This window comes from Alligator mississippiensis, chromosome 12, assembly GCF_030867095.1.
Source record: "Alligator mississippiensis isolate rAllMis1 chromosome 12, rAllMis1, whole genome shotgun sequence".
In the NCBI taxonomy this organism is placed as follows: Eukaryota; Metazoa; Chordata; order Crocodylia; family Alligatoridae; genus Alligator; species Alligator mississippiensis.
Window position 1 is genome coordinate 11,653,103 of NC_081835.1, and position 22,450 is coordinate 11,675,552.

A 22,450-nucleotide genomic window follows, 5' to 3' on the forward strand; every position below is an offset into this window, starting at 1 on the left:
CCTAGTAAGCCTCTAGATGAGCATTACAGAGACAGTTGAGAGAGCATCTCTTTCTAGGTGCAGTTCTACCCTTAACAGCAAGGCATCAGTGGCTGTGATCTACAACGTATGCTCCCTGCTTCCTTTCCTGTTGGAAGCTTAAAAGAATTCTCTACATATGAAACCTAAGCTGGCAAATACTGGGAACACTATATTGCACTGCCTCCCATCCAGCCCACACGCATCACAGAAAAAGCCAATGAGTGCAGTGCTTTTTGCAAGTCACGTGCAAACGTCTAACACTTCAAGGCAGGTTCTTTTGCACTTGCATCTTAAAGATGCAGCCCTCCCACATGCAGTAGCAACACTTTCTCTAGAGGTCAGAGCAGAAAGCAGAGAGTCAGGAATCCCGAGTTCTACTTCTAGCTTTGCTTCATACTTGTTAAAACAATTTTTTTTTTTTTTTAGCATTGGGCTTGTTCCCTTCATCTGTGGACATAGCTACTAGACTGCCCACCTACGCCTTGCAAAAATTAGCCAAGTAATGCTTGTGCAGTGCTTTGACAACCTGGATAAGAAGCACTACATTAGAGACTAGCTATTTATATATTCCTCTGAACTACTGATATATGTAAGTTTGCTCCCAAGAGGACACTTCTCCAAAGACAGGTGCTACAAAACTGCCACCAATGCTTGATGTGCATTATGAAACCCTTCCTCCATGCAAAAAGAAGCTGAACCACAGCGAAATGGAATTGCATGCAGGAGAACGCCTTGCTTACGAAAGCTATAAAAGAAAAAAAAATACCCAAATTACTGCATAATTGACAGTGCAATTGACAGTGTCAGCAGCACACGGGGCCTTAAAAATGCTAAATCTAATAAACAACCTAGTCAGCGAAGGAGAGGAAACTATGATAGATGCAGGAGTCTAATATTTGTACCTGCTGAACAGCCATACATTCTGCAAATGACTCCTAAGCATTGTCACACAAGCCACGAATAAAAGCCCCCCTCATTTTCTTTATGTGGCAAAGGATTTTTCTTTAAGGTAGGCAGGATATATATAAGAAACTCAAGATTCTGCACTTCTAGAAAGACAAAAGAAGAGCCGTGCATTAAAAAATGCTATGTCTGAAAAACAGTATAGATGCAAATACTTGAGGTAACCTTCTCTAGAATGAAGAGCACACAGTTGTAACAAATCATTAACACCCCAGAAATAGATAAACTGTCACTTATTCTGTCAATGGAGTAAATTAGAAGAGAAGACATACGAGCAACTTTCTCCATTTTAACAACATTGCAAAGGAAGGTTTCCAAATGCAAGATTCCTCCTCGCCTTGCCCCTCCCTAAAAAGTGTTTCAGTAAGGAAAACATCAAAACTGACTTCCTTGCAGCACAATTTCAAACTGAAATTCAACCAAATCTACATTATTTACTGGGGCTGGATCTGAAAAGATCTGTCCCTCCCCCACGTAAAATTTTGCTCTGGATTCTAAAACTTTCATTTAAAAGGGTAGGAATCCTGGAAAGGCAAAATAACTCTGTAATCGCTCTTCTCCTGCATCCATACACAAACAGCACGTACGTGACCCCATTCTTTCCTAAGGGGTGTTAAGAAGCCGCAGAGTACTGGCATCTCACTTTTGCACTGTTTCTCATTGGGAGCGGAGAAGCTGAACAGTTCTGAGTCCCAACCTACCAGCAGATGGCAAAATTCCCACCTTCTTCTACCCAGCTGTCAAGGATCCCGGCTCCTCCGCACAAAGATAAGATGCATCGCTGATCTAAAATTCAATATTGAAAGAGCCCAGGGAACATCCTAAAATAAACTACATGTTAGTCAATAAGTAAACATCAAAGGTGCTACTGTGCATCATTAATTCTGATGGTTAAAAACCTCCACCGTGAAATAGCTATGAGTTGCCATGTTCGTTTCTTTGCAGTCTGTCACTGGTAGAAGAGACTGCAGGATATTGGATGAAGCTGTGAAGCACAAATCAAAAACGGATCACAGGTTCTGTGTTTAATAGATAACGTGTGACAGGATCTTACTGGGATGGCATGGCTGTGCTTCTTCCATTCTTCTACTAGGTTCCTTGAAATGACCCTTCCTATAGGGATACCCAAGACAACATCTTTCATACAATTTTAGTGACATGGCACCATGCAGTATTGCAATACAGTAACTTGAGTGCTCCAAACAGGCAATTGTCTTGTATGTAAAAGCATCAGTACACTCTCTGTGCATACTTTATGGCTACTGCTTGCTCATCATGGGAATTGCCTGTTCTCCATTTCCAACGTCCAGGGCAAACGGATACTATACTCTTCAATCCAAATATGCTACCTCTCACTGAAACAAACCATCATAAACAGCAAGGCCATTCGGTTACAGAAGGGACCAGCAAAAGAGAGCCAGCCAGAAATGCAACAGAAAAAGCAGCAAGCAGGATTCCCTTGTTAAAATGCGTACAAAGTTCAGTGACAACCCTCCTGCTACTAGCTCAGGCAGAAATAATGAAAAAAGCAACACAGCATGCTTATCTAGGATTGCACTGTGGGTTTATTGTTAATTTATGACTTGTACATTCTAGTGATTATAAAAAAAACAACCTAAGAGATAACACCTGTCACTGAAGTACAGATATAATTGCCATCTTCTTTGGTCCAAGTCATTCTCGATTGTTACAAAGCAATCTTCTGCCAAATGAGACTGAGCATAAGAGAGTTTTCTGGTAACAAAGAGTGAATTCAATTGAAAATTAAGTCAGGACTATAAAAATGCTTCCTTGAGCCACCCAAGCTGTAACAATGCCTTGGGAGGCGATTTCCTCCCCCTAATCTACTGCATTACAAAACATTATCTGCTTGAGAGAGGCTCCTTTCAAATACTGAAGGTGAAGGGGCTAGCGTGTAACAATTGAGAAAGTTCTGTGCGAAGTGGAAGAGCTCTAGAGAAGTGAGCGGGAGTTACATTTGTGGCTCCTTAGACTACTGTCCTTGCACTACCTTTGCAGCTCTAGCTCAAGGCTAATAATTTTCCTAGTGTTGTTTTCCACGTTGCAGCCCAGAATTAGCAGAACCACTACACAGAAAAGAGAAAAGGCCTAATCCTTCAACTAACTGCATTCAACTGCACATGCCAGTGACAGGTCCGACGGCTCCTTGGTCACCTCGGAATAAGCACCGTCAAGATAGTGGACTCTGCCTGTCTGCTTGGGATTTTTTAAAACCCTACTGAGCAGAGAGGGAGTTCTCATCCTGCTGAGTGTTAAAATTCAGTGTAGAGAAGCTCTCAAAAGGCTCACTTGTAAGCTACTGTGGAGTTAAAATTAGAATGGAAATATTGAACATAGCAGGCAGTGATTATGTCTTCATCCAATATGCAGCTCAGCTTCTCTAGAAAAGTCTCCACATATCACCGAATTCCTTAGCAGTGCAGTGTGGGATGCTTTGAAAGTGGAATAAAGCTACAATGAAGAAAAGGCTTCCTTATTCCAGAAGGAAAATGCCCCCTTGGAGATTACATAGCTACCATTGTGCCAACGTTTCCGCATGCAGACCAATCCATAACATCCACATACAAACACTCTGGGAATGAAAACGAGCCACTGGAGATATCCGATATAACGTGGGGCTCGAAGCCAAAAATAAAGCCTCGTTGCAGGTCAGCCACTAACATATTCTGTGGCTTTAGCAAGTCATTTCCTACCTGCACATCAGCTTCTCCCTCTGTGGCCTGGACTAAAAGGTTATTATCCATGAGTAGAGAGACCTCGTTAGCTGTGCTCATCTGAAGTCAAGTGGAAGTTAGTCTGTAAGGTGCAAGTCTTCATGGGTTCATAGATGCAGGGTTGGAGCAGACCTGAGCAGATCATTAAGTCCGTCTTCTATAAAGTTATACCTCCTTGAAGGCTTCTAGGAGCCTTGCGTGTGGGAAGTGCAAGGATGAGGGCAAATATGAAAACCTCTATTAAAACAGGATAGAAAGAAAGAGTCCACATTTCTAACCACAGGATCTGTTCCTGACAGATGTCACCGAACCGCTTGGTTAAAATTATGCCTCCAAGCACTAAATCTACGTGATATTTTTTAAGGCAGAGGTTTTTTCCCTCCAAGCAATGTCCATCCTGAACACTTCAGACCCCAGAGCTACGCTGAAGTGTGCACAGCTGTCATGCAAGGTATGTTTGTTACTGTGAAAGAGAGGGATTGCAGCCTGCTCAGAGGGATATTACTTCCAAATTTCAGTTTTTACAGCTTGCCAGCTGTAAAGCAGTTCCAGTAAGGAGCCAAACTTATACTGAATACAGTTTCTGGGTGAGAGCTGCCGTTTTCATTCCACTTCTCAAGTGCTAAACCGAAGAGCTTCTGGACCTTAACAAGGAGGCTCTGAAGAGCTACAAATACAACTATATGAGGAAAAAAACCCCTATGGTTATCTGCCAGTATATTACCACTAAGCTCAGAGGCTCTAAAGTAAGTCAGCTGACAAGCTGGGAAGCCTCAAGTCCAGAACAGAATAGAGAGCAAATGGAAGTGACCTTTCCTCTTTCATAATCCACAGGGAGCCTTACACAAACTACTCAAATGCATTCCTGTACTCTTTCTCCACACTTGAGGCCATTAGCAGGGCTGTCTCAGCACCCCTCCTACCCAGTAGTTTCAACTCAACATCCCGCTCCCCCCCGCCCCCCCCTTTGCACTTCCCCATCTTGTAGGTTCCCAAACTCGGTTCCCACCCTAGGCAAAATGCACAAAAAATGGACAGACTAAGAATTTAAGCTCCTAATTTATCACAGGCACTTTTCCAAGACCTTTTTGATGCATTTCTCTTCACTATTTAATGTGAGCATCTCTTACATGGAAGACTAAGGCTTTAGCATGTTAGGCCACCAAGTTCTGGGCTACAGACATTCATGGATGTTTGTCTCTCCCTAGTACTCATCTGCCTTGCTGAAGTCTACCCGTCTGTTTGTTCAGACACTGAAATGTTTCATAAGACTTCCTGAATCAGGGGACAGTTAAAAAGCATGTACAAGATCTCTTGCAACACATTGCAAAAAAAGTCATTCACTACTCTAACAACTTTGATAGGGACACCTAAAATGGAACAGATCTTGTTTGCAAGAGAACAGCCTGGCACCTTACACACATTACATATGGAAAGCTCTTCTAACCAAAAGACAGAGCAGGAGGATTAAAAATGAAGCAGAGTACTGCACAAACATCTTCCTGAAGCCATGGAAATCCTGGTGCTTAATCCACAGATTCCTTTATGTAGATCTTGGAATTGGACCTTTTTAAGAGCCTGAATCTTAGTGCTCACCTCACTGCCAGGAATCTACTGATCAATACCGAACAGATGACTTCTCTGGCTATGGAGGTTGTGAAGAGCCCTTAAAATTGACCCATCACCTCTCCTGGAGTCACACTTGAAGCTTTCCACCTTGTTTTGCAGACATCACTGTACCTCGACTAGATGCACCCCCACAACAACCATGCTCTAGGACACATTACAGAAACTTTGTGGTTTGTCTTCACTGCAGACCTCAAGCACAGCATCCTACTGAAACAGACTGCAGGGGTACCAAAGCTGTCCAATAACCCAAATCTCATATGGCAAGGGCTTTATTAGGATGCTGCACACAACTAGAACTATTACCCTGTAACACAGGCTGTACGAATATTGTTTAAAGTGCGTCTCACAAGTACCTAGGAAGATCCACCTAATGTAGTATGCACTTCTCAATTTAAAAATAAATAAATAAATACATACATACATAAATAAAGCCCACAAAGCCAATATTTGTTAGGCGAGATGCAGACATGAGCAAACAGAGCTCTCCCATGAAAAAAAAAACAAACTTTGTAGCTAGGAAGACTGAAGATAACTACAGGTTACATTTACCTACAGGCAAAACATCTATGGTACCGTTTCTTTTGTTCCATCATTAAGCTTCGGTAGGTGTTACACCGTTGTCCCATAAGCAGCAAATAAGTGGCACAACAGGGAAATCCAAGCCCTGTCCATAAACTGAACTGCTCAGGTGGCCAAGACCCTGATCCAAGATTCAGTCTGCTAAACTACCCTGAACACAGTTTACTAACACTGTATTTCCTTGAATGTATCATGCAGGCTTATGGTATTATAAAGGCTTGATTTCAGATCACATTTTGCTCATTTAGTCTATATGTACACATGCATATACAGAGTACTATTATATACTGGAAGACCCTAGGTATGCTAATTATAATACAATATAAATATAGGAATGCTTCAAACATGTCTTTATTAACTCAGAGGCAACAGAAATATTTTTTGATGCTTCATTGAAACTCCCCCCCTACCCCTCATTCTCACACACACACACTTGCATTGTCAATCCCAGCTGTGCTAAATTAGCTCTCAATATAGAATTGTAGGTCATCCAGTAACTATGTACTGTATACAAACATCTGCAGGACAAATTGCTGCAATTAAAGCCGTCTCCATGAACAAATTGTAGTTTATCAATCGTGCACACACACACACTTGGCAGCCAATCATTTCCATTTCACAAGGCAATAACTTGCTTGGTTCTGCACTCACGCACTAGCAATGATTGCAAGATGTGCTGGAGCAAAGAACAATCTTCCCCTGAAATTGTTTTGCCATGTCCTCCCTTCTTCACCCTGCCTGTTCAGAAGCAAAAAATCCATGAAGCATGCACTCAGTCAACCCCTCGAAGTTCAAGGACCTCAAGGGATCAGTATCCCCAGGCACTGACATCCCTTTTATTTCTGTCAGGTTGCAAGTGCTGCAGTTATGCTTGTGCATTTGTTTGTGCACCAAGTCAAAGTCTCAATTTTACTATTTAAGACAGGGATGGACAAAATATAGCCTGTGGGTCAGATCTGGCACATCAACTGATTGGATCCAGTGTGTAGCTGCTCTCAGCGCTCTGCATAGGGATGAGCCCCACCTGCTCCCACGGGGGGCAGCCCAAGCTAGTGCACACAGCTTCCCAGTGGGGCTGCTTCCACCACTGTTGCAGCTGCCCAGGTACTGCTTGGCTCCCTGCACCTTCTGCGACTCCTCCTCCTCCTGCTGCGCCACTCCGAGCAGCAGGTAGCATGGGGAAGGGCAGCGGCCATGGGGACCAGACACCCAGCCAGGCAGGGGGAAGCTGCAGTGGGGCAGCTCCTGTCCCAGTGTGTGGGGCTCCAGATCCAGCTCTTAGCAGCCTTCCACCTAGTACCCACCAGGGTGCTGGGGCTTAAAGCCCCCTTTATGGAAATGAGAGGCTTCTTCCCAGCTTGCTTCTACGGCCATATGGCGCAGGGCAGGTGAAACTCAGGAGCACCTGAACCCCAAGTCTCCAGGCTTGGGTCTGCATGTAGGATGCCTACCAAAAGATACTGGAAATATCCGAAGCCCCTGTTGGGGGTGGAGGATGTTTGCCGGTTGTAGGGCCACTTATAGTTCGGGACTGACTCATGGATTTGGACTTGGTTTGGCTGGGAACACGAAAAGTTTCTTTAAAAAAAATATTTTTTTTAAAAATCTGCAGGTGGCTGCTCATGGCACTGGGCAGCCAAGTGGATGGAAGGCATCTCTGGGTGGTTGCATGATTTTCTCAGCTTATCTTTGAAGAGATTATAAGACTCGGGTTAAAAAAAGGTCATCAACACTTTCTTAACCCTTTCATATCCCAATGCTGACTATTAGATAAATGTTTTACACACAGGAATGCAGGCAGCGCTATTACTCATCATAGACCAAGTTTGGAAGTGAAGGGAGAAGACTCAGTGGGGAACAAAGTTTGGCCCATTAAGTCTAAATACACTATCTGTTTTAAGAGGGGTTTTAAATAGATGCTATTTTAAAAGTTTTCAATGAAAAGTTAGCTGAAGAGAAATGGCAGAGTAGCTTCAACATGGACACCAGAAAGGTTTGAACCATTTACTATTGCACACAACTGCCACTCACATTCATCTTCTGCTGATTGCACATAAATGCCCCCTTGGAGTACTCTCTCTCAACTAACTGTTGACAGACTTGGCTCAGCATACCAAAACTGATCTCAGGTCTACTATTTTGTGTCCAGCCCTGCTTCTGCTTTGGATCCCTCATGTATGCAAGTCCCACTTCACTGTCTTGTGGCACCAAAGCTTATTGCCTTGAACACTTTCTACATCAAATGAACAAAAATTCAATAACAACACAAACCCCACCCATTCCCAAATGAAGTGAAAGCTCTGCTCCACATCCCATGTGGTGCAATCGAGATGGCAAATTGCAAAGTTTATAATGAGAAGCCTTCATCTTCTTGACAGTCACAGTGCTGAGCTGATGTCCCATGCTGTAGTTAATATTTGTTCCCTCGTTGCTTTTTAATAGGTGCTATGCTTTTTACGAATTATAGTAGGCTCTTTCCAATTATCCTACATGCTGCGAAATGGATGGCTAAATTTGCAGCCCCCTTCCTTTTGGCATTGACAGGACATTATAGAACTAGATGGGAGTTCAAAATAAAAGCAGTTTGCTCCATGTTTTGTATAAAGACTGTTTAATTAAAACAAAAAGTAAATGTTGTTCATTCCTAGACAATACATACCTGGACACAACTATTTTACTGGGGAAAACACACTTTTTTTTTTTGGTACCATAAAAGACAACCCCCCCTCCCCCCCCCCCCCAAAAAAAAAAAACTTCCACACATTAGCTTTGGTAGTTTGATGTCCACATACACAAAGATTAAATAAGAACCTATATAATTAGGTCTCCTAGTTAGACCAATATTGTTATCTTGGAAAAAACCCACATTCATTATATACAACATTCAAAGTATTCCATTAGAATTATTTCTCCTTGATCCAGCTAAATTAAGAATTCATATTAATAATAAGATCCATTGCTCGAGGCATTTTGTATTTTCATGTTCAAGGGCACAGTACTAATTATGGTCTTTTGATAAATTTGCAATGCTGCCTAATCTAGAGGCTTTTATTCCTCCCTCCCACCCCACCATAGATTCACTTCTTGTCTGTCCAAGTACCTCTACTTTTCAGAGCACTGTGACAAACTTGGCTTTATAAATAAATATTAGACAGACTAAAAATATCCTGAGCCAGTAAAATTTTCAGAACCGTTTACTGAGCTCCCCTCAGTTCACTGACATTATTTACTGGAGAGGAGATTAAGGGACTTTAAAGTAGTCTCCCAAAATAATTATTTTCTGAAGTGGGTGGAAGAAAAAAAAAAAAAAAAAAAAGAGAATGTTAGAGACATTAATGTTTTTAGATACAGCTGCTATTCAAATGAAATAATCCTTAATAAGCCTTAGGTGCCCTAATTAATCCAAGATTCATAAAACAGTACCTAGCAGCAGCAAAAGAAAAAAAAAAGACCCACATATAAACCGATAACAAAGTTCTCAGTCAAATGAATGCCTTCCAGGGCACACTATATCTTCTCCCAAACCCAGTTAAACAAGTATGTTTGGAAACCAGGCCTCAAAAGACCCAACACAATTAACTCACTTTTGACGCCATTTAAAAAAAAAAAAAAAAATCTAAATTGAATAGTAAAAGTGCAAAGAGAAAGAAGCAAGCTCCTCACCAGCATCCTTTAATTCTGAATGCATTGGAAGTGTTTGGCCTGAATTCAAGTTTAAGTATTTATTAGCATCCTTAATTTCAACAAAACATTTTGAAGTTGTACATGACTCCTGGCTCTCAGGACAACCTGTATTCACTGTTGAAGCACCACTGCACAGATGTTACACAAGCAGCTGTGTAAGCATAGCACCATCTCTCAAATCCTTCTAAGGAGGATGCAGTTCTCTTGAGCATCTCAACTCTGCTGAATATTTGCTATGCCCACAGTTTAGGAACAAATTCCTGCCCATAAATTCAGAAAGAAAGGAATGAGCGATTTAGGGCTTCAGTTTAGGGTCTTACTTGTGTTGACAGCCATCTAATAACCACCACCACCTTAGATTTGATTTATATCCAGAAAGGCTTAGCGCAGCTAAGCATAAGCAACACCTTCTCATCAGATTTGCATTAATTACTACAGTTGTGGGAGAGATTTACTTTAAAAAGGGTGGTAACTGAGCAAGTAACACAATAGGACTAAAATTAAAAACTCTAGTGAGGTGCTGAAGGCACAACATTAGAGGCAGGCAGCTTTAAAACCATTCATCTTCATGAAGTAGATGGACCAGCAATATGACACTGTTTCATATTCTCTTTGGTCCAACCCACTTCATCCAATCAATCATCTAAACTGCAAACGTTAAAACTTAGAAATACCAAACCAAAAAATAGGAAATCCCCAAAGCCATAATTTTACAAAATGTGCTTTTCAGCATCATTTCAAAACCCGGAGTTATCGCTGTTTTTCTGCTTCTAACCCAAAGGTATACATTGATGGGCTATATGATTGTCTATGTATTTACAGGAATTAAGGGATATGCTTAGTACTGAAGAGGACTGCCTGGAGGAAATTGGTAGAAGTCCTTTCCATCTCTAGGGTCCCTGGCTGAGGTCTGGCCCACATCTGTCAGAACCATTAGTCTATTTACTTGCTGGTTTCTTACTGGACTTCCTGATCAGCAGATCTTTGCCTGGATCTTCCTAGACAGATGCCCCAATTGCAAAGCTGCTCCTAATTCCCAGTAGCTTTGTAATTTAAGCTACTCAGATACTTGGTATTAGCTACTTAGAATCTCTGTTCAAGGCCTGATCCTTGAACGGAGATACTAAGAAAGGAGTATGAACTGATATCGATGCTTAACGCTCCTGGCCATCCTTAGGGCCCATAACAGAAGCATGCTGCCTGGGCAAAATGGGGGTTACAGGACTGCTAGGCATATGGATCAGTGACCTTCTCCTCAATTACAGGACACACTGGGCACATCTACACGTGCTCCTGACTGTGCAGTTGGTACTGCGTGCAGTCATTTAGTACTTGCTTTAGCAAGTACCAAATGATCGCTCAGTACCCGCTGGCACTCCCAGTCCTGGTGGTACACGGGTAATTTTTTACTCTACTGTGCAGTAGCAGCATCATGGTTAATGCCTGCCGATGCTACGTCACCATAGCATCTTGTGTAGATGCACCCACTATTTCCCCGCCCCCCAAATTTGATCCACTTGGAATAAATTCAGCTGCTTGGTGCTTTTCATAAGCAAAGAGCACAGTTATTGCTCTTTAAGAAACTACTGCAGGCCAACTGATGATTGATGCTCTACTGTTCCCAAATTTGGCCTCCAGTACACTCAATGCCTAACCTTTCATAAGGTACCAGCTGGGGTAGGCTTCATGTTCGAATTTAGAGGGCTGAAAGGAAGTTTGTCCATTTCTGAGAACAAACTGTGAATGTTGAAAATGGAAGTGGTTTCATGTTTTACTACTTTCTGTGACCATGGATATTATTTAATAGCTTCCCAGAAGAAAGCTTGCAGTTTTTTTTCCCCCCCACCACCCTTTTCTTTTTTAAAATCACCAGTATCAGATGGGAGAAGAATCAGCCAATGCCAAGTACTTTTGAGAGACCTCACCATATGTGCATATGTATTAAATTTAAATTTAGACAGTCATCCTTAGATGCCAGAATCTCCATGACTCTCAACATACACTGTCTTCTAGACATATTCATGCAACAATAACTGCTTATAAAACTTCTGTATAAAGAAACTGGCATCAGCCCCTCTCTCACATTCAAAAGAGCCCGAGTAGTTGCAAAGTGTGCTATATTTGGAGCAGTTTCTTTTAACACCTTTGAAGACAGGAGATTATGTTCCACACATAGTTGTCTAGATAGAGGTTAAAAGTAATCTGCATTTACATTATTTACTTATTCTGTTCTCATTGGAAAGAGACTATTTCAGTACAAAGCTGTAAACAACAAACATTTTTAAAACCCTCTGAAATATAGAATGGCAGCACTGGGTCAATTTGCATTTTGGGGCAGATTTTTATAAAAGACTTCCAAGATAGCACTGCAATGAATGCACATTAATTAGCTGCCCAGGGGAAAAAGAAAGTCCTATACTGACAATAAACAATTGCATGCAGTCACCAATTGGCAAGAGTCTTCAGTGGTTTTTTTTTTTTTGGTTCCCTCCCCGCATGTGTGCAATTTGAGTTCCCAACATGTATTTGCCTTGTGAAAGCACACCCCAGTTTTCCTTAGTGGAATATTCTGGGTATGGCAAGGCAGTTGCTTTTGTTCTGAAAAGTGAGAACAGAAAAAGCATGAAGAGTTTTATCTGTGCAACTTGCTATAAGTCTGGACTGCAGTATTTTGGGAGGGGAGAGGTTCTCCAGCTTCACAGCACAATTGTCGGTGTATTCAGTGGAGCATGTTCAATGCCAATTAATGTGTTTTGTGCAGGTTCACTACCTTTTTCAGGTGACTGACAAAAAAAATGCTAAGTTGAAGTTGTTTTGAATAATTGTGCAGGCTGAAGAAAGCAGCAGAGGAAGAAGTGATTCAAGCTGTTCCATCAGTCACATGTTGGAGGGGGGCACCTGCAGTGCTAACACCACATGTTCAGGCTGAAAAATTAACTCCTATGGAGAGGATATACTGGGAGCAATAAGTCTCAAAAATTGTGGGCATGGAAAAAAGCCAAGTTTCAAAAAGTACCTGCATAAAGCATAGAAAAGCGAGGCAGAGCAGTGACAAGGAAAAAAAGATACCACGTGTGAGCATTTATGAATAAAACCAGAAAAGCTTAAAAAAAAACCCCAACACAACAACACACATGCACCAGAAAGTTACACTAGCAAATGCAGGTGGAAGGGTAAGAGGTCTAGCAATGAGCAGTGGTTTAAGAGGTGGGTCTCTTGAGATTATACCTAGTATTATCACAACAAACTTACAAGTCACTTAAAAAAAAACACTGTGTGCCTCACTTTACCTGTAAAACTATGGATATAGTTTCCTGTGAAAAAGGTGAGTTAACTTACAGATTCTAAAGTATCTGTTGCTATATAGCAGATGAAGGAGACTAGGAAGAAGAAGACTAGGACTGCTAACCCTGTGCTCATTCCCATCCTTTTGCAAAGAGATAAATATTGTTGGCCACTAAGTGAAAGAAAGAGAAAAATCTCTCTCATCCCTTAATAAGGAACTCGAAGATCTACCCACTCAGGGCACCTCTACACGAGCAGCGAGGCTGTTCCAACACGCTGTAATTACAGCACATCAAAGCAGATGCAATTAATAAAGTCAGCTGGAGCATGTTAATTGCAATGCTTCAGCAAACTTTAGCATCTCGTTATCAGCATTCCCACACAAAAATGGTGGCAGGGGTGCTTTAATTAAAACTCATTGAACAAGTTTTAGATAAAAGCACCCTCCATCACCATTTTTAAGAGCAGGGATGCTGATACACAAGACTCTTCAGGTGCTTAAAATTAAGCGCTCTTCTCCCACGAGCATGTGTACAAACACCCCTGGAGTCCAGCAGCCATGTGAAGCCAGAGACCCAGTATGCAGGTCAGGGGGTGGGGGGGGGGCAGGGAATGCAAATCAAAGCTCGATGGACAACACAGATAAACGGTCCATTGGCTTTTTCAGCTGACCAAGCAGACTTGAACCACCCTTCCTCAATTAGCCTTACTTTTCTTCATCTGAACTCATTCTATTCAATCTCTTCTTGCTACCCCTAAGCAGTGACAATTTTAGGTTTAAGAACAATGCTTCTGTTCTGCAATACAAAGAACCAGGCGGTAATCATTAAAAGTTGCACTAAATGGAAGAGAAAGAGACAATGCTTGGATTCTACACAGGGTTCAAATGACAGATGAGCTTGAGGGGCTGAGTCCCCCCGGCAGCCAGGCAGAAACTGCTGTTTAGCACGGGGCAGAGCGGCCTCTCTCCCTCATCACTGCTGGGGCGCTTTTTGCTGCAGCCACTGGGAACCCAAGCTGCCCTGCAGCTTCTCTCTGCCACCGCCACTTCCAACCCCCCCACAAGATTCGAAGTGCCATTCGAACCCTGATTCTACACAGAAAAGGAAAAAAAAAGAAGAAATTTAAACACCCATAAATAATGAACTCAAAAAGACAAAAACACCCCACAAAACTCAACTGCATGTGCAAACCATGAACCAGAAGTATGCAGCAGATCAGAAATTCAGACACCACAGCACATGTAGACTCTAGCTCTACAGATTAACAGTGTTAATGTAGTCAGGAAAAAAAAATCTCTAGTAATTTATACAGACTTTCCCTGGACTAGTTCAGAGCGATGCACAGGATGCAGCTTGAGGCAAACCACAGATCCCCTGGGCCACTGCCAAGCCAGCAAGAGATTGACTAGCAATAATTTTAAAAGTCTACTTAAGATTTATTGCTTAAACAAGAAAAACCCTAAAGGTTTGAGTTATTCAGTAGGTTCAACATCATAAACAGAAGCACAAAGATTAAGGCACCTACAAAATTTTTGTTTGCATCCAAATCAAACAAGACGCACAAGTAAAACAGTTTTTTGTTAGCGCTCTTGGCTTATGCAGAAAATTCACTGATATGACAGAAAGCAGCAGTGAAACCCAGTTACTTAAAATGAGTCAGATCTCATGCTAGCTGATAAAATTCTTCTCTTGAAAGGAGTGAGATACCTCAGAAAAATTTTTAGAGTTGCTAGCAATTACTTCACTATCATAAAGAGCTGCAGTTATGTCAGGCACCAACCAAGGAGGAACATTAACATAAAAAGGATATATTGTAGTTTTGAATGTTGCATGGAGGAGATTAAGGTGGGAACATTCAACTCCTACTATAGTCTGAGATAGCCTCTGCCCCAAGAGGGTGGATCTTGATTCTCTTATTACAGATAACAGTATCTGATCAAAGCAAGCACTGTAAGAGGGCTGCAACTTGTTTTTCTAGGTTTGGCAGTCTTGGATATATCAGAAGGGGAGGGAAGGGGGGTGAGAAAGATGCAAGAACTTGAGTCTGCTGAAAGATTAGAAGAAGGCATACAAAAGCAGCCAGATCGAGGGGCCCAAAAGGGTAGCAGAATGTATACTCTGGACATAAAGGCACAGAAAGGAATAACTGCTCTGAATACGAACATCCTAGAGAGGGAAGGAGCTACTTTGGAGATAAATACTTGGGCAAACTCACTATTTTACTTGACTGCAACAAATGGAATGAACTAGTCGTGGAATGGGACTAAAACACAAAAAAGTGTCCATACCTCACCCAAAAGAGCTGTGCTACTACCAGAATACGTACCGTTTTCATGTTTTACGCATCTTTCCATTTACTTCTATTATACATTGCACTATCTTGCAGTAATGAGGAAGTCCTTGGATTTAGCTGTACGGCAGCTGCAATTCTTCCTTCACTGCCATAGCTAGCAGCTACGTTAGAAGCAGACCTTGCCAATTATGCAGGCCCAGTCAATGCTACACCAACACTGTGGAACATGACTTGCAGAGGCAATACAACCTGACTCACTGCTGTGTGACCTCCCCCCTCACCCTCCAAACATGGTGGAGATTAGCACTAGGCAATAGGCGTTTGAGGTCAAACCGAGTCACAGTACGATACCTTGCAGTATGTCCAATACTGACACGATACTCACCGGGTTGTGGGTTTCCTGTGGGGAATGATGAACAGCCCACCAGTCAGATGTCCATTCCCAGGCATTCCCCACTATGTTATACAAGCCATAATGGTTTGGAGGAAATGCAGTAACCTGAAGAAACAATAGTGAGAGGTCACTTCCACCACAAAACAGACCAATACCATGAGCCTGTTTAATCAAGGGAGTTTCTGCTCTCAGACCTCTGAATCAGACAGCCAAGTTAGTCATTCAGAAATAATACTCGGGGACAAAAATAAGAAAAGGGGGTTTTAGGACTGACTGACTACTGCAGAAATAAAAAAAAGTCTACATTTTGAGAAAGAAAGGGGGAGGACTCTACAGAATGAATCCAGTACTGTTTTGAATGAAAGCATATTCCCAAGCTTCCCTCCACCACATCTTCAGGTACTACTGTTGCACCTCAGTTTACCTCCTTGCTGACCCTGCTGTTATCTTTCCTCCATAGAGGCTTATAACTTTCTTATTACTATTATTATTTATTGGAATGAGCCTCCAAATGAATCACTGTAACCACCAATTTACATCTGTACTTTAAGTACCAGACTCCCCACCAAGAAAATGGAGAGGCATTCCTACCCCTGCCTGTGCTAACTTCCTGTCTAGTCAGCACTTTTCTTAAATAAGCAGTGCTAAATTATGCTTCTATTCAAACCCTAAATTATAATAGGCAAAGGCTACAGCTGCATGGCCTTATAAACTTTAAAAATGCTGTGTCATTCCAAAACAGAAATAAATTCCCCTTCAACAACTTCATGTGTTATGAAGCATGCTCCCAAGATGGCAGGCAAAACCCCTGCAATCTCAAAAGCCGTTTTGCTAATTTGCTTTTGGTTCATTTGCCAAGACAAACAAAGGCACACTCATCAAGTAATGTTGCACCCAGCTCTAAATAAATAAATAAAATAAGTTCAATCCTAGAACAGCTAAAGAAATTGCTTTAAGTTTGCATTTCAGAAAGATTTCGGTGTTATAAATTTTGAAAGCTCAGCAGAGCCACCAACACTTAGGACTCCCTTTTCAGAGAGGTTCATCCCTGGAATGAGACACTGGAGCTTGAAAGTCTAAGGGTGAAAAAAAGGGAGGCTAAGGTAAGTGGAAAACCCACATATTAAGTGTACTTTTCAATATTAATAGGTCTGCATTAGTGTCTGAACTGTCAGGGGACTGACATACTTACAGGTGCACTTCCTTTGTATCCATCCTCTCCAGTATTATTTGTTGGGAATTCCCCCTGCCAGATATTGGCATAATGCTGACCTTTCGGCTGAAGCTTGTTGCCCCATGGGAAAAGTCTGTTTGGAAAAAAAAAAAAAAAAACACCACAAGAGAAAAACTGTTAGAAACAGAGCTTGGGTTTTGGATTAGAGATAACAGAAAGAACAAAGGGGAAGGAAAGTCCTAAAGAGCTATTTTTAATAAATTACTCAGTGAAAAGCTGCCAATCTAGTTCATGTCAAGCATACAAAAAATAAAAAAAAAAAAAGAAAGAAAGAAAGAGGCATGCAAGTGCTTGGGCCATGTTTTGTACTTATATGGTTGGCTAACTGGGCAGCATTACTGCTTAAAAAAAAGTAACTATTTTAGGAAGAGTTGATCCTAGAAAATTAAACCTAAATCCCCTCTTCATCTCTCTCTCTCTCTCTCTCTCAAGCAAGAGCTTCAACAAGAAAAAATCTGTAAAAAGTAAATACTCTGTAAAGAGTTTACATCTGAGGAGCCGGATGTATGGAATATATACAACCTACATTCCAACTCCATGTGTATAAACCCATATCATTTAATAAGCCTTAAAAGGGCCAAAGATTCTTCCAGAGCACGCAGCAGCCCAAAGCATAATCTGCTGTTATAGGAGACGATGATTTAGGGTATACAGAAGTGACTATGACACATTAGCTTTCTGGCTGTTGTACAATAAGAGAGAGAGAGAGAGCTCTTGCTCTTCCTACATTCCTGGCCAGTTGCTTTGACCCTTTGGACAATCTTGGATGAACAAAGAAGGTCGAGCTTCAGCCTCCTGGGCAAGATCTTGTCATCTGTAATTCAATAACAATACTTCATCTCTTAAAACCACCGTTATAGTCAACTGAAGCTTTTTTAAAAGAGAAGACTGTACAGGCTTCATATGCATTTCATGCACTGCACATGCACACATTGGGGAAGAAAAATATAAAGGGAATATAAATTCTGCTCTCCTCAGGATGGCAAGTTCCAGATTCTCATATACATTCATGGAATTCAGAAACTCATATACATTAAATCTTGACAAGTACCTATTTTCAAGCCCCCCTCGGCAGCTATACTCCCATTCGGCCTCAGTGGGTAATCGTTTTCCTGCCCACGTGCAGTAGGCTACTGCATCGTTCCAGGAGACGTGAAGAACTGGGTGATCCATTCTGATGAGCAAAGAGAAAAAAAAAATAGGACAAGGACATCAGCAGAGCCAGAAAGCCTCCTAACTATAACTGCAATAGCACAAACACCTGATAAAGTTCTCAGACCATGCCATTAATAGAGTTGGCCACACCAGGTCACATATAGCATGTTTATAGCCTTTGTGCACTACATAAAACTGAACTAGGTGGCAGGTTAGCATTTATAAGGAAAAGTTTATCAGAGGAAATGCTGCAGCAAGGCAGTCAACAAGAGGAACAAATGCAAAACAGAGGGGAATGGCAAATACTGGAACTGGAGTAGGAAGAAATGAAGTTTATATGAACCATGGTAAGTTCAATTGTGCATTTTAACCAGCTTCCACTTGCATTTTCCCTTTAAAAACTCAGAACCCTGTGGATTCAGGGGGCCTCAAAAACTAAGTGACCCATCCTTTCTGTTTGCCTAAAAAAAAAAAAAAAAAAAAAAAAGAATGCAGGTACTCAGATCTTCACAGGTTCAGACCTTTAAGACTGAAGCTTTAGGACATGTTTTTGTACTAGACCCCACCTTAAGTAACTCAGCGTGAGAGCAAGCAACTGCTCTGCCCAGCGGGTTCAGTTGCAGATTCAGATTTGAATTTTTTTTTTTTTATTTTTTTTTTTTTTAAATAATTTCAGGTTCTGTGGGGATTCTCTGTACTACCCTGAAGTACTCCTCTCATCTGTTCTTCTAGCCTCCGCAAATCTTTGAGAGATATTTCCTGCTTTATGGAGGGGAAGAATAGTGGCAGCCCTTGCACTAGTATCCAGCCCCTTTTCTGGGACTGCAACAATTTGACAGGCAGGTTTGGGGGGGTTTTTGGCTCGTTTCTACTGTGGCTGTTACAAAAGGTTTCTTGGCTTTTGTCCTCAGGCTCAGTCTCTTATTACTGGCCTTTACTGTCCCAGCAGGACCATGCTAGGGTCCCAAGATGGAAAGTCCCCTTTCTTCCTGGTCACAATATTACAGAAGATACTCTGGGACCATCCTAAGACGCGAGGGTTCTGCAAACACCCACTCATTGCACAAGTTACTGCAAGCATCTTCCCCTTCACTTTCCCACCACCAGTTCACACCTCAACTGGTCACCGTTAATTCTCCTTTGTTTCTCCACCTTTTGAGCTGCATGATGGGAAGTTCAGTGGAAAGGTTAGTCAGCTGTCTGTTCTAGTCCAGGTTTGTACCATGCTCACGAAGTACATAAGGCTCAGACAGCAGGTTTCCAGTGCTGTTGGCCATGACCCAAATCTCTCTCTCCAGCTTATCTTTCTCTCCCTGTCTCAACACACTCTTCTCTATTTTTGCCTCAAACAGTTCTCTTTCTCCTCCCTTGGAGAGTAGAAGAAGGACTTGTTACTAAGAGAACCAGCCACAGTATGATGTTACAGTGATGCTGCCCTGTCCTTAAGGGACTCGAGAAATACGTCAGCATCAGCCAGATCTAGGCTGGAGTGTCTTTTTTTGGAGTGACCCGAAGCCAGTTCTGAACTTCACACTAATTTGTCAGTGCAGAGTCATGTTAATGCTTCATCATTAGGCACCAAAAAAAAGACATGTAAACATGAATGTCCATTGCTGGGTAGCTCGAATTTGTCTACCTGGAGAATTGGCTAAAGGTCATTCATAGCAAAACATGCTCCCATTTCACTATTTACTGGTTCTTAAGCCACTTGTATCCCACCAACTCCCCCCTATCAGCCCAACACCCTCTGCATTCCCAATCCAAGAAGATGCACTCCAGGCAACTCTTTTATAAAGGGGAAGACAGTAAAAAAAGATCATTAAATCTCAGCCATACTCTGTCACAAGGATAAAGTTGCTCTCTCAAATACACAAGCCTTAAACCAATCAATATTGAATCATCTTTAGCACACCTAGTCACACTTTAAGTCACAGTGCCTAGCAAATTTGTGATGATGGGGACTAATACTTAGATCACATGCTTAAACATACCCAACTGCATCTATTTGATGTGCAGAAAGGGATCATACAAGGCCAGAACAGGAAGCAAGAAGAGAAGAGTAGCAAGCAGCTAGGCCCAGCTACAACCTCATGACCCTTCCCAGCCCTGTGCCATGTTTGTGCAGAAATTTAGAAGTTAAAACTGAATGGCCACCTGTGGCTCACCTGTTTGAGATATTAGAATCAGGACCTTCTGGGTGCCTCCAATTAGCTCCTTTAACAGGCATCCACCAGGGAGCAGCTGCAACCTGAAAACAGGCCAAGTAGAAGAAAAAAAATAAAATTGAAGGCCTTCTAAATTCCCAATCAGAAACTATTCTGGGAAACATCCACATGACAAAGAAGAAACTTCACCTCATTTTTAAGTTACAGCTCAGAAGTCTGAGACAGACAGACAAAGATCAACTCCAACCAACTAAGGGATATAGTATGCTTGGCCTCTAATGTTACTGGCCACATAAAAGCCAGCTGCAATTGTTACGACCTGAAGCCACTTGTGAAGCTTGCCCAGATTGCCTTATTGATGACTTCAGCAGCCTTTATTTTTTGGGGTGGGGAGGGGCAGGAAAAGAAGAGAAATGGTATGGGGGAATATCACAGTTTTAAATGAACTTTCTAAGAATCCTTGCTCAGTGGTTAGTACAGGCAAGGCTGATTCTTAAGCTGCTTACTAACTTAGTCCAGTTTCTACAGGGTGGATTAAAAATGGTTTATTAAAAAAAAAACAAAACCCCAAAAACAAACACAAAAGCAAGAACAAAGCCTCTTAAACCTGTCAACTCTTCACAGCTCTGGAAACAGTATTTTTAAGACAATTACACAAAACCCCAATGACTTAAGGACAAGACGTGCATCTTCCTATTCTTTTCCTTTTAAAAAAAAAAAAAAAAAAAAAATGCACTAGAGCGAGGCTGAAGGTTTTGCTACTAGCTTCTAGGAGGTGGAGACAGAGAAGCCATACAACAGTCTCGGTTTCTCTCCGACTTATCTGTAAGCATGTCGTTACGCTGCCGAATACATCATTGATCTCTACAGCGTTGCACGAGACTTCTCTCAAAAAAAACCAAAAATCCTCCCAAAATGTTGTTTTCGCAACTGTTGGGGGTAGGTAGGGTGTGCGCACGCACATGTTAAAAATTTCTGCAGTTTCTCCCACTTCCAGACAGCTGTCATGCACTGGTTCACATACAGCCAGTCCTTTAAAGAAAGCCTCTTGAAATAACCAGCGTTCAAAAAGAGAGAATCGCTTGTTCACAGAAGGCAAATACTGCAGCAGCACTGCCATGAGGCTGCCTAATGACACAGGATTTTAAAGAGGATATCGATACAAATAAAAAGTATCCACAACTTACTACGATAAGCAAAATGAAAATAAGCTGACCTCCAATAGATTTAGCATGTCAGCATGCCATCAACTGGTCAGGCCAGGGTAAAGTAGGAGGGGCAGCACGTCCCAATAGACAGAGCTAGAATACATGACACTTCTCTGCCCTGTGCCTCAGTCGCCCTTCTGGTACCTTGCATCAAGATTTTCCTCAACACAGCCTATTTTGGGGCTCCTTCCTATCTGCTCCTGGTCTCTCCCAGAGACAGGACACTGGGCTAATGGTCAAATCCAGTTTGGAGCTGAAAGACAGCAGAAGTTTCCTATGGGAAGCGTAATCCGTTATACCACTTGCCTCCGTGGGGTTTAGCAATTGACAATGATATTCATCAGCCGCATGCACTCTCTTGTTACACCTACTCATCAGAATAACTAAAACAGAAATTTTAGTAGGGGAATTAGCTGCCGACACCGACAAATGGAAGCAGTAAAATAGGTTACCGCTTTGGAAAGATTTGTTGCTTTACATTTTAATCAGAGCGACCTCAGTGATAAGGCTTGTGTCCTTACCCCTCGCGGGGAAAATTTCACCCACTTTGCTGCTCAGGGCATGTTAAGCTAAGCTACTAAGGTCATTGTGGACTCATCCTCATTCACTCAAATGAGCTCATTTGTTTGTGGAATCACAGATTGCACTTTTCTATGAAGAAAGCAGCTGCCCAGGGTGAATGGCTTCTTTTAATGAAGAAAAAAGGTTTCCCCCGCGCGAGAGCACTGCATGCGTATCCTGTTTCTCTCTGGGCCAAACTGTCCACTCGGCCCACTTGAGTAAACGTTGCAGTAATACTTTTCACAATGCTAATCTTTTTAGAAAGACAAAGTGAGGAAGGTAAGTCTATAGGCCATGCTGTAAAGAGTTAATCAAGTGAAATAGTTCATACCCCTATTTAAAAAATAAAAATAAAAAAATCCCTTCCTGGACTGGTGTTTATCCATATGGCTGCCAGCCTTCACAGTCACAGCTGTAGATTTGGAAGTACAGCAGCCAGGATAACCACTCAAACCGGACAACCTCAGATTTCTCCCCAATAAATGACCAAGACAATCAATCAACATCAATAAATCACCAACATTAAAAAAAAAAAAAAGTTG

At 41.9% G+C, this 22,450-nt stretch overlaps 1 protein-coding gene across 2 annotated transcripts in view; it reads right to left on the reverse strand.

The window, feature by feature from the left end:
- Positions 1-22,450, reverse strand: part of SUMF1 (sulfatase modifying factor 1) — a 54,396-nt gene that overhangs the window by 13,743 nt on the left and 18,203 nt on the right. For both annotated transcript variants that reach the window (XM_019499802.2, XM_014604527.3), the window contains exons 4-7: positions 20,140-20,222; positions 17,871-17,993; positions 16,778-16,892; positions 15,577-15,690 (exon numbers count right to left, since the gene is read on the reverse strand). In XM_019499802.2, coding sequence (XP_019355347.2) covers positions 15,577-15,690; positions 16,778-16,892; positions 17,871-17,993; positions 20,140-20,222 — 435 coding nt within the window. The remainder of the gene's footprint in view (positions 1-15,576; positions 15,691-16,777; positions 16,893-17,870; positions 17,994-20,139; positions 20,223-22,450) is intronic.